This window comes from Sphaeramia orbicularis, chromosome 4 (genome assembly GCF_902148855.1).
Source record: "Sphaeramia orbicularis chromosome 4, fSphaOr1.1, whole genome shotgun sequence".
NCBI classification, from domain to species: domain Eukaryota; kingdom Metazoa; phylum Chordata; class Actinopteri; order Kurtiformes; family Apogonidae; genus Sphaeramia; species Sphaeramia orbicularis.
This window is the reverse complement of record NC_043960.1, coordinates 36726752-36739786: the sequence shown is the minus strand read 5'-3', so window position 1 is coordinate 36739786 and position 13035 is coordinate 36726752. Positions and strand designations below refer to the sequence as shown.

The 13035-nt window shown below is 39.9% G+C and overlaps 1 protein-coding gene across 4 annotated transcripts in view; it reads left to right on the top strand.

The window, feature by feature from the left end:
* Window positions 1–12338, top strand: part of usp24 (ubiquitin specific peptidase 24) — a 37022-nt gene extending 24684 nt beyond the window's left edge. For 3 of the 4 annotated variants that reach the window (XM_030132013.1, XM_030132011.1, XM_030132010.1), the window contains 18 exons: window positions 505–629; window positions 757–898; window positions 1187–1337; window positions 1494–1589; window positions 2117–2220; window positions 2303–2416; window positions 4443–4650; window positions 5512–5601; window positions 5721–5823; window positions 6000–6118; window positions 6230–6343; window positions 6434–6499; window positions 6600–6666; window positions 6767–6845; window positions 7567–7642; window positions 7769–7855; window positions 7965–8075; window positions 9385–12338. In XM_030132013.1, the coding sequence (XP_029987873.1) occupies window positions 505–629; window positions 757–898; window positions 1187–1337; window positions 1494–1589; window positions 2117–2220; window positions 2303–2416; window positions 4443–4650; window positions 5512–5601; window positions 5721–5823; window positions 6000–6118; window positions 6230–6343; window positions 6434–6499; window positions 6600–6666; window positions 6767–6845; window positions 7567–7642; window positions 7769–7855; window positions 7965–8075; window positions 9385–9447 (1915 nt within the window). In that variant the 3' untranslated portion in view covers window positions 9448–12338. The remainder of the gene's footprint in view (window positions 1–504; window positions 630–756; window positions 899–1186; window positions 1338–1493; window positions 1590–2116; window positions 2221–2302; window positions 2417–4442; window positions 4651–5511; window positions 5602–5720; window positions 5824–5999; window positions 6119–6229; window positions 6344–6433; window positions 6500–6599; window positions 6667–6766; window positions 6846–7566; window positions 7643–7768; window positions 7856–7964; window positions 8076–9384) is intronic. The other variant, XM_030132012.1, reaches the window with a different exon arrangement.
* Window positions 12339–13035: the final 697 nt, after the last annotated feature.

Sequence of the window (13035 nt, the reverse complement as noted above, 5' to 3'; positions counted from 1 at the left end):
GGAGAAACAGGTGGACACTATGTCCTAGTGGCAAACTGGCTGATTTCAGGATTTCCTTTGAACGTATTAAAGTGTAAAATCCAATTATTTGGATTTTAGGCCTTGAGATGCCTTTAATAAATTCTGATGGATCTTAAAAATGTTATCTTTTATCTTAATGTAATCTTTTATTAGGTTGAGTTTACTTCAGTCTTGCATTTAAATGTGTTTTGGAGGAAAATTTGTTCTTAGTAATGTTATTTTCATCTCTTATGAGTAAAAGTGAGTTCAACAACATGTGTTTCCAGATCTGAGGTCTTGAGCATTTGCTGCTTGGTTGAATATTGATGAAAACAATGAATGTAAACTTTTGCAAGTTTTTGTGTAAATGCACAGAAAGTCACAAAAAATAAAGCCACTAGCAAATGCCTGTAAGTAATTTAAGTCAGATTTTCCCTCTTGTTTTCTTTTTGTTCTAGTGTGGACTCAGCATAATATTGTCTGTGTCTTCTGTGTGTGCTTTAGTGGCAGTGCCCGTGGACGCTGGTACAAGTTCAATGACAATGTGGTGGAGGAATTTGATATGAACGATGAAACTTTGGAATATGAATGCTTTGGCGGAGAGTACCGACCCAAAGTTTATGATCAATGTAAGTGGACCGTAGCTGTATCTGAATCTGCTAATAAGTACAAATATGTGAAACTCCACATATATATATGGCGTCTCTCATACCTGCATCATAATGAGAGCTATTTTGTATGCATCTGTGAATACAGCCAACCCATACCCTGACGTGCGCAGGAGGTATTGGAACGCCTACATGTTGTTCTATCAGAAGATCAGTGACCAGAACTCACCTGTCCTGCCTAAGAAAAGCAGAGTCAGCATCATGAGGCAGGAAGCTGAGGACCTCACACTGTGAGTGACTTTTCCACTGACCTCATAAACCTTCTGGAGTTGGGCTTTGGTGATTTGTGAGACAGTATGACCCATACAAGTATGCAACAGAGTACTTGCATAGCAAAACATTTTTGTTTACCTGACAGTTCCAATACACAGACAGTAGAAGTCTTTGCTGCTGTTACCAAATGCGCAGCTGTAATCCTTTATTTTTCACACGTGATCAATAGTTGTAATTAAAAATATTAAAATCAGCATCAGGAAACCAGAACAGTGCACCACCTACTATTACAATGTCTTTCCCAGGTCTGCCCCGTCCTCTCCTGATGTTTCACCACAGTCCTCCCCTCGCCCCCCTAGAGCCAACAATGACCGCCTCACCCTCCTCACGCGCTTAGTCCGAAAGGGAGAGAAGAAGGGCCTGTTTGTAGAGAAGATGCCTGCCAGCATCTATCAGGTAATCGTGCTTTCGATAAAAATAATTATGTGGAGACTTCACTTACAGCTGACTATACACCACTATAACATCTGTCCTGTGTAGCAGAAAGAGACGTTCAGCTCAGAAGTGGAGTAATCAGTGAGTATCTAACCTCTCTGATTGTGTTTGGTGTAGATGGTGAGAGATGAGAATCTGAAGTTCATGAGGAACAGAGATGTCTACAACAGCGACTACTTCAACTTCACCCTCTCTCTGGCCTCCGTCAATGCAGTATGTGATACAGTTAAATTACCATATATTGTAATAATTCATCACATGTTTCATGAAACAAATAATCATATGTTTGTATACATGTTTTATATCTTCCTCAGACCCAGCAATGCATTTTTGTCCTCTGTAGAGGACAAGAGTTTCACAGCTTTACTTCCTGTCCACTGCAAAGGACTTTCCATAAAAAAATTAAAATTTTATCTTAACTGTTGCATTATGCTTTTTTCCAATCCAATTATTTAATGTTTAAAAAAAGCCAAAACATTTACTTTCCTGGGACTCAGGAGGATGTATGGCAATATTCCATTTCATTTAAAACCTGAACAAGAATCAATTATTTGTCACAGTATTTTTCTTCATATCAAATGCCTGGTTTGTTTTTAGCTTTGTCAACTGGGGTTCTAGAGCAGCATTAAAACATTTTTTACTGCAAAAACAAAATAAGAATCATTCTGAAACTATCAGTGAGCCATGTTTTCCCTTTGGACAGGCACCTGTGAACAGACTGTTTTTGCATTTGTTTTCAGACAAAGCTGAAGCACCCAGACTACCAGGCCATGGCCAAAGAGAGTCTCCAGCTGGCTGTTCATTTTCTCTTCCACACCTACTTACACACAAAAAAGAAACTCCGGTAAGTAAACACATGCTCTGTCAAGATTTAACATCCCTCATAGCACTGTCTCACACTCTGTTCTTCTGTTCATCTGCCACAGTGTGGACACAGAGGAGTGGATGGCCACAGTGGAGGTGTTACTGTCTAAGAGCAGTGAGGCCTGTCAGTGGATGGTTCAGTATCTTGTTGGACCAGAGGGAAGAGAGATCACCAGGTTTGTACCTTTTTGCCTGACTTCTTACCCCCGTTACCCCTTATAATGATCACAGAGAGGTATTAGAGAGAACCATTGCAAAATGAATAAAGAGATTAATATCAAATTTATGTCAAAATTAGCTATGCCTTGTTATGAATTCCCAAAAAGCCTTGTCGTCTCACAAAGATGTTTGTTAGTCTGTAGATTTTGACCTGCCACTCAAATACAGACATAATAGAACACAATCACTGCAGCTTTATACAGGCTTATTTTTGCAGGGCTGTGGCTAAGTTTTAATCACTGCAGCATTTTTGTAGCTGTCCTGGTGATATGTGATACTTTAGACTTGGCAGCTCCCTGCATCACTCCCTCATTCTAATCAATGCTCATTCAGGTTTCTGGACAGGGTCAGGAAATTAACCCTGATAATGCTGTTGTAGCCACTAAATCTCTACTCACTCTGTCCAAAGTGCATGTACTGCACATATCCACGCTCTAACATGCTTTTATTCTTTGTGCTTAATTATTATGTTTTAATTACACAAAGACACACACTCCAAAGATTTTTAGTACTGAACATTCTTAAAGCTAAGGGGTGGAAATTGGCGCCACCCACCATATACAGGTGATTGCTGTCTGGGGAGTTTTCTCAAACGATCCATGACTGGTAAATAAAAATAGCATATACAAACAAAGTATCTGATTGTAAGAGTGATTTTAGTGATTGTAGAGAGATTTGTGACAAAACACATACTGAATCACATCACTGCCTCTTTAGTATGCACTGTGGGATTCTGTTCTGTCCCAGACAAAGATCAGAAAATGTAGTGATATCCTTGGACATGGCAAAAAGAAAGAAAAAAAAAAAAAAAGGTTGGTTCTATATCGCACACTCATAGAGGTTTAGAGGAGGCTGGTGATTCAATTTTGTGACCAGAGACTGTCTGGAACAAAATTCTGACAATGTCAGAAATTTAAGACGACCTTCTACAAGTGTAACTGCTGCCATGACCTATGTCTGTTTAATGACCATTAGGAACACAGCATGACATGACGCATTAATCTACGCGACAGGTTTTTGAGCACTGAAACTATTAACCTCAAGCTTTCTTTGCAAAATTGTCATACTGTTTCCTTTTCTATTTAAAAAGGGACAGAGGATTCTATTTTTTTTTCTCTATGTTCACATAAATACCATGATTGTAATGGGGATATCATTTGCTTAGTTCATTGTTTACATCTGCTGTGGTGCAGGTTAGATGACGTGCTGAAGACATTTAATTCTTTTCTCTACGTGTGTCATAGTCTGAGATTCAGTAGATTCTATCATCACACACCCTAAATATGTGTTGTACCCAAGTTTATTACGTCTATGTCGCAGAGTGTGGCTGCTGATAAACCTACTAGGCCACTGAAAACACACAAACTGCTGGAGCCTTAAACATAAGATAGTGACTAGGAAGAACTGGCTGATAGATTTTGGAATCCAGCAGCCTCAGTGGCAGGAAGACGAAAAGTTCATTTCCAGCCCTGTTCCAGTCCACATGCGTGTTGCTCATAAACTGAGTGGCTGAAGCAGCAGGTGAGCCTCAGGAATGTAAATGCACACAGCCAGAGGATAATTTCCCCAAAATGTTCCTTTTTTTTTTTTTTTTTTTAAAGACGTGTGTTGTCTTGCATTACTCTGTGTTAAAGCATGAGGTGATCATATAGTCATCACATGATTGGTTGTAGAACATCCGACATCTGGGGAAACAGAACCCTCTAGACACCTCACATATCATCTTATCTGTACAGAGAAAGACTATGTGTAGTGACAAAGACACCCAAGTATTTTGCCACAATTATTATTTATGTATTCACATATTAATTCAATTTACAGGTTATACTATCACAAAGTGACAGTTTTTGCATGCATATCCCTCATCTCACAAAAAGTCACTGAGGCTCTTTATCACATCACCAAATGAGGCTTTGGCTTCCTGTGTACTGTATGTGGTCAATGTAATTAATACAGAATTTCTCTCCATTGCTCCGTTCTTAGAGTTTGCCTGTTGGAGTGCAGCGTGAGGGAAGTGAGAGTTGTCGTCGCATCCATCCTTGAAAAGACTCTGGAGAGTGCACTTCACTTTGCAGACCCTGGGTTGGACAACCTGACTGACGCCCTGCTCTCATTGTTGGACAAAGATGTTCCAGAGAATGTGAAAAACTGTGCACAGTATTTCAATCTCTTCAGTAACTTTGCTCAAAGGGTAATAACGCTTAGACAAATAAGGAGGTTGGGGCTACATCCACACTGAAAATTATCTCTATCTACATGATGGTTTTAGCAAAATTTCAGAAATAAGCTACAGAAATCCTAACATGTAGGTACACAAGGATTATCACAAATTGCTCGAATGATAGCTTTTCTGCCATGGATGTCGGGCTGGGCAATATACTGAGCTAATTTGATTAATTAAGGTATTACTTTCTGAAGTACTTCAACAAAATCCTCACCAAAAATTCATAATGTAACCTGTTTACATTTTGAAGCATGTTGTGAATGTGCTTCTCCAGTCTTAACTACTGTAGCGTTTTAGTAAACAAATAGTATTTCTCAATGATGCTTTGTTTGGTTCATTTTTCATATTGCCCAGCTCTGTATGAATGTAGTCAGTAGTAGGATGATAAAATGTAGAACTGAACTGTGCAACATCTGTTAATGGGAACAATAAGGATGTTGATGCTTTATGAATTAATAACTGATGGTAGTCGAAGCTGATGTTTTACTTTTGGCCTGAAATCATCATGTGAAGGGCACAGCCAATTAGGGGACATGAAATGTGAGCGTCTGCTCCATTGTTTCCAGAAGTTTCCATCCACATTGTAACACAGTTCTGGAGTTTTCAAACTAGAAAAGGTTTGCAGCATTTCCAAAAGTTTCACTTTAGGAATCGTCTGCAGACTAGAGTAATGTGGATGCTCAATGTAAATGTGGCAAAACTTGTGGGGTTTAAAAGAAAAGTGTATTAGTGTGGATGTAGCATGTAACGTCTTTGCATTTTTTAAATGAAACATCCTAATGACATGTGAGTGAACTGACTTCCTGACTGTTTTTCATTCTCTCTCAGGGTTGTGGTCCTTGTCAGTTGTTGCTGAAACACTCTGCCTATCGCCGGATGCTCATCTTCCTTTTAGGACCCAACAGGCAGAACAACCAGGTAGAAATTAGTATTTTTAGTGGTTGTTGTGCTTTTGAAGTAAACAATAGCACATATTTAATGTGTTGATTTGTTAATTACTAGTCTATTAATCTTTTTTTTGGGTGTATGCTGCACAGAACCGGCGGTGGAGTCCAGCCCAGGCTCGAGAGTTTCTTCACCTTCACAGCACTCTGGCTCTCATCACTCTGCACACTGAGCTCAGCTCCCAACGGACACAAGGTCATACATGTTTCAGATCTCACAAACAGGGATATATATATATATATATATATATATATATATATATATATATATATATATATATATATATATATATATATATATATACTGTGCAACACAAGCTGCCTGTTGGTTTCCCTTTTTCTTTATTGACTTGTTTGATATTTGTTGTATAGCTCAAGGAGTGTTTAAGCTGCGTGTGAACTGCGCCCCAACGTCCACCCCACTGCTCCCACTCCATGGTGACATCCTGGCCTCACTCTTCACTCCAGAGGGCCAGCCTTATCTACTAGAGGTATTCCCAACCATGTTTTACAATTTACAGAATGACGTCATTCTTGTTGATTGTGATGAAAGACGTGAAAAGGTTCACAATTGCTTTGGTTTCTCTCTGTTTCTCTATCAGGTGATGTTTGCCATGCGGGAGTTGTCCGGCCCGCTGTCTCTCCTCATAGAGATGGTGACGTACATCTCGTTCTGTAATGAGCCATTCTCACTGGGGGTGCTGCAGTTGCTCAAAGTAAGTAAGATTTAAAGGTCTTCGAGAGCCTACTGTGACAAAAACGGTCAAAGCTGTGGGCTTTTAAAAACTCACCTTTGTGTTTCACAGACTCAGCTGGAAACAGCTCCACCACATGAACTGAAGAACATTTTTCAGATGCTGCAGGAGCTACTTGTAAGTGGTATTCTTCAGTTACCTCTCACTCTTCCTGCTGATTTACTGCTTTATACATGTACAGTCATCTTTTTTTTACTTGGTTGATCTTTTTCCTCAGGTTGTGGAAGACCCTCTGCAATCCCAGAGACTCAAGTATGCTTTTGAGTCAGAGAAAGGCCTCTTGGGTATGTTGTCGTTTTTCTCTTGGCATCTTGTCGTTGTTAACATCGGTAGATAATTGATGTAATGACTATTAAACACTAACTGAACGCTCTGTTCCCACAGCTTTGATGCATCAGAGTAACAATGTGGACAGCAGACGCTGCTACCAGTGTGTGAAGTTCCTGGTCACATTAGCCCAAAAGTAGGTTTCCCTCAGGTTTAGTGAGCAGCACTGCACAAAACAAGTGCATCTGAACCAATAGAATAATGTGCAAAAAGCTGAGATAGTTTCATTGTCTTTAACTAGAGCCTATAAAAAAAAGACTAAAATTCATTCATTCACTTTCCAAATCGCTTAATCCTCCTTTGCTGCTATCGAGCAAAGGTGGGGTACAAGCTGGAAATGTCACCAGTTCATCACTGGGTCTAAAATTCAACAATCTGAATTTTAATCTTAAAAAAATCATGCATTCAGTGAAGCTAGTTGAAAATAAAGAATTTGAGGCCTGCTGCATCTTCAGCAAGAAATGCTTAAATTGTGATCTGTGAGACTAAAGCTTTTAGGGTTGCGCAAGAAGTCAGAAAGAGAAAAGGTCACCATAAAAGGCAGCAAGCCACCAACAGTGCTGCTGTGTATTCATGTTGGGGGAACACAAAAGTCCAGTCCTAGATTAGGGGTACATGAAATAAGACTTAAATTAGTTTCATAATGGTTTTAAAGAGTGTTTTAAAGTCTAGCATATACAAAGTTGACACGACACATTTGCTGATTTATAGTGAACTAAATCCTGTGACTGCATTAACTTTACAAATGACAACTAAACTGTTTAGATTGTTACTATCAGAATTATTTGAGATGTATTTGTATATGTATGTATTCTGGGTAACACAATGACTTAAATGTCGTCTTCTTGTCCTTTTAGGTGTCCTCAAGCCAAGGACTACTTTAAGGACTTGTCTGGCCACTGGAGTTGGGCAGTGCAGTGGCTACAGAAAAAGGTCAGCTCATAAAATACTGAATCACCTCTTACAGCAGAGGGATTGTTTAAGTCACTGGTGATTTTTTTTTCTTAAGTATGGTGCCTGTTATTTGAGTTTGTGTTATTCTATTTTCTCTTCATTCAGATGACAGAGCATTACTGGACTCCTCAGAGCAACGTCTCTAATGAAACGTCCACCAACAAAACCTTCCAGCGCACCATCTCTGCACAGGTACACAAACAAATACACACACAAATACTGCATTAGCTAAAAAAAACCCACATTCAGTTCCACTTGTTCATGTCTTAACACACTCGTATAATTGTGTTAATCTCTGCAGGACACATTGGCTTATGCTACAGCGTTGTTAAATGAGAAGGAGCAGTCCGGCAGCAGTAACGGCTCTGATGGAAGTCCAGCAAATGAAAATGCAGACCGCAGCCTCCGACAGGTAGCCCTCGCTCTCACCCTGTTAGCTGCTCAACCCAGCGGGGGTCGATGTGTGAATCATCAGTTTGTGTTCAGCTCACACAGTCAAAACCCGAGAAGAATAGAACAAAAATGGAGCATCTCCCTGGCTTCTGTCAAGAGCTACAAAAGCACTTTGCTACCTCCCACGGCCGTGCCAGTCTTTTATGACTCCTGCAGTCCCTGTCAGGAAGCCCACACAACACCAAACTGTCAGACTAGTTCTGGCACATACATGAATACTGCGCATAATAAGCATGTAGAAATGATAATCCTCCTGTCACTGGAACATAGGCGCCATTTATTTATGCACACCCACAAAATACTATACATTTTTTTTTACATACTTGTACTTCCATTTTTCTGCTGCTTTTTATTTTTAACCCCGTACATTTATTTGACATTTACAGTTCTTTTAGTATAAAAAAAATAGATATATGACATGTTTTAATACAGTATGAGGTCCCATTGGTATGTACAAAAGCATTTCTCAGTATCGCAATGAGGATAAAATTTACAATAAATAAACTAACTCCCTAAAATCTAACAAATTGACAACAGTTAATGTGAAGGTCGTCATCAGGCTGTTTGGCCAAATGTTGAATACGTGACCTATGCTTTTAAGTGTTTTTATAATTTGTATGACTGTGTGACATGGGTGTGACAAATGATTTTTCTTAGTCACTGGGTTTCAGGCAGTCTTGTACTTGTTTATCTTACACCTTTATACTATGATGACAATTTCCTGATCAGCACTTTACAGTACTATAATACTCATCTACCCAGTAACAGTATCTACAACTAGTGAACTACATTCAAGTGCTTTCCTAATTTCAGATGAAATCAGGATGATATTATCAATGTGTGGTGTAAAATACATTTCTGCATATTTCTGTATCAGAGATATGCAGAAATGGAATATACTCAAAATTATGTGTGTGGGGGGGATGTCTGCAGTCTCATGAAAATAAGAATCATTGTTTTAATGACCTTAGTCCGTTTATAAAGGCTGCTCTGTAGTGCCACAGTTTTCTGCTTTAACCCAAATGGGTCATTTTATGATTTGTGGTGATTAGTATTTAACTTTAAGATGCATTGGTGCCAGTTACTGTTGGAGGGTGGACCAGAGGGACTATCCCTGTCACCAAAAAGTCTGGACCAGACAACGTTAATGAGGACCTTTTACATAATGAACCTTTAAGTGACACGTTAAGTTACAGACTTCCACTTCCACACTTCTACATCCCTGTTCTCACACTAACCTAAAACTTGTATTCTTTTCTCTCACACAGGGATCAGAATCTCCCATGATGCTCGGTGATTCAAAGAGCGATCTCGAAGATGTAGATCCCTAGTTCCTCCGACCAGCAGGATCCCTCCAACGGAGAGGCGCTCAGCTCCAGCAGCCTCTCAGAATCAGGCTGCACTTTGGCTTCTGGTTGGTCAGGACATTTTGGACTCCACTACAAGCCAGTCAGAACACTCACTCTCTGGGTCGCTATGGCAACAAAGGAGCTATGAATAAATCATAAATTACTTCCTTTCAGACCAGCCAAGGCGATGATGGAGATGCATTATCATTAAGGGCAGCAGAGTTGATTATGGGGAAGTGCAAACCTTCCACAATCACGGATGACTTCAGTTTATCCTTTTATTCATTCATTCACTCAGAATGACAGCAAGGTGGAGGATGGGTTTGGGTTGTGTTTTAACAATTTTCTGCTCATAATTGCCAATATATCTACATAGACATATTCAAATTGTAAAGATTTGTTCCATAGATGTAATTTCCAATGTAAGATATATTTTAAAGTCTCCTGTGCTCTTCTCCACAGCCATGCAATTGTTAGAGGTCATGTTAGCTGCTCAAGAGGAACTTGACCTGCAGACACTCGTGCACTTGTACAGGAACACCTCCACACATGAGCACTTGGGAGGGGAGGGGTTACGTATGCACTTTATAGTCCAGCCCAGTCTATTGTGACGTACAGCAGCACTGGTCAGTTCCTCTAGAGCTTCCTCTTACATCGTGTCCTCTTCTTTTTTTTGTTTTGTTTTGTTTTTTGTTTTTAACACTTGTGTTTTCAGTGCCACTTATGCAGACACATTGATGCCCTGATAGCAAGCCACTCTGCCTGTGACTTAACCTTTGACCCTGGAGACTGAAGTGTAGCCAGGGATGCAGTAAATGACAGGCGTCCTAGACACAGGACAGATCCAGGCCCTCAGCAAATCTGAAACATGCAGTGCCATCGTCAGCACTCTACTCCCTACTTCTCACTGACAGGCAGCCTTTTTGCGCTGGTTTTTAGTAGGTTTTTTTTTCAGTGCTGTGTTTTATTTTCTTTGCCATTCTCTTTTGTCTCTGGACAGGTTGAATTTTCAGAGGGTGTTTAGGGACTCAAGCCTTATGCAAGAAAAGCTGATCTCTCAAAGTGCACAGATCAGTTGTGGTGGGCCATCAGTGCCGACTGAGGGTGAGCTCAGGAGCATGTTTTAATTTTAGGTGCCAAGGTTACACACAAAGAATCACACTGCAGAACTCATGCAAAACATGCAAGCATGTAAACTCGTGTTACTTGTCACTTCACTCACAACAACAAACAGCAGGTCCTCTTCGCCTCACTGTTACCTCTGCTTTATCAGGTTTGAGTTTTGTTTTTTTTTTGCTTTGCCTTTTTCGCTTTCATCTACCTTTGGAAACACACACACAGAGGAGCTGAGCCCAAATGTAGCCACTCAAGAACAACCATCGTCCCCCATTACCCCAATCATCGGGAGTCTTGAAGTGCCTTAACCTCCCGATCTCTCCCTGTGTGTCATCACATCAGGATGCGTTCTTCTCCATGACATCGAACCAGTGTCCAATGTGGTCGAATATTCTCACTGTAAGAGCGAGACAGGGCTTCTTCATCGCCATTAGACCTAAAATAATACAGGGAATTTCCTCTGTGTGTTGTGACAAAGGAATTGGAATGTAATGTTGTGAATTCAGTGTGTATGAGGGAGGGGAGGGTGTAGGTTTTACCCTTTTAAAACAGGGTTTAGGTGACAGGACAGGGTTTTGGTGATGGTACAATGCTGCTTCTTTTCACTCTGTACTCAAACAGAGACACTCTGTAGATACTGATTTAATACTAGATAGTTTTAAAGAAGCCACACCTTCACTCCGACGTTCTGAAGACATGAGCCTAAACTAGTTTAGCAGATTAGCTATCAGCTTTAACAGGTCAATGTTTACAGTGTGAGGACCTATTAAGCAATCATGCGTAATTATGGTTTTCCGTCGGAGTCGTCATGTGATCAATCCACTGACGCTCCTCTGCATCCTTGCTGTGAGTTTTCAGAGCATGAGGAGAGGGAAGACACTGTTTTCACCCTTCCATACCCCCCCCCCCCCCCCCCCCCGCTCATTTTCTTCTTTCTCACTAGATGTGAATGTCACTTTTGTGCCCTCTGACACGTTTGCATGTGCGGCAGTAAGTGGTGGTGGTAAATGTGTCTTTTCTGTGTGACGAGAGAAAAACGGCCCCTCTGTTTGCTGTGTAATTTTGTCATTAGCACTTACTGTCTCCACACACGCCCCTTCTCTGTGGCTGGTTACGTGCTATCTGATGGAGCTGCATGCAGTCTGTGCCAAGTGATACACGGCCATGGCAACATGAGATGCATTCAGCCAAAAGCCTCTCGTAGGTTTGCCCTTCCGCTCCATCACCACAACGACTCATGAAAAGGAAAACTATCTTCAAAACAATCTTTTCTTTTAATCCTGGGATGCAGGGAGGGATGGGTAGGCGCAAGGGGAAGGATTGGCATCGATACGGGTTTTTACTGTCATTTTGAAATTCACTTCTGCCATCGCAGGATTCTGTAATGCATGTTAAAACTCAGTTTTAATTTGTACATCCAAGTTTGATTAAGGGGAAATTTGTTATAAAATAAACTGGAATGCACAACCTGTTGTTTACTTGTAGTTATACTTTATACTACTGCTCTATTACATTCATATTGTCATATCTTGTCTTCTGCGTCCAGACTCTGACGCTACGAATTGTAGCAAGACTTTACTTCACAGTTTGTGAATTATGTGATACTAGCAGGGGGCTAGTTTAATAAAAAAGATAAGTAAAGTGATGATATGTAATGCACTATAATTACCTAATAGTGAATTGGTCAGTTCGTATATCTGGATAACATTAGACTAATATTAAATGATAGCTTTACAAAATAACAGGTAATACAGAACCAAAAAAAAACAAAACACAGGGTTACACAGGAGGGGGCAGGGGCAACAAGGCAGAACTACTCTAATATTTTCTTAAGTAAATGATAATGGTAACCTGCTGACGATGGAATAGTTTTATTAGTGCGAAAGACTTGTACTAGAAATGGTAATTACCTTATGAGGTCATTGATATCTTCAGTTTTATGGGCAACTATTGGTGTAACACGTCAGACAAATACTTGAAAATTACTGCAAATTGCTGAATAAAGCTGAAATTCATCCTCTTATGTGTCCAACTACATCTTCCTGTTGCTTAAACCACAGCTGCAGAATGAAAAACTACCTATTTCTATTTATTTTGATGGAATATTAGCTGGTAACAGGAAAATGAACAAACCACACATTAAAACACACTACTGCCTCTTGTCCAGGTCGTAACTGGAAATGAGAATTGGTTTAAAAAAATAGGAGAATAATAATTAGAAAACAGTCTAATATCAGGTAGACTCATTGTTTTTACCAAGCCTTTGTCTGATTTTTACTGTTAATTATGAATCCATAATACTGTGTGAGCTCTGAAGTGTTACCAGAGTCGAATAAAAGTGGTCATTTAATTCACAACATGACTGCATTAATTTTCATGAATCAATAATAATAATAATTTAAGCTGTTTTATTGCATAGTCCATTTTTTTCTAAACTACTCAAGGGTAAATGTT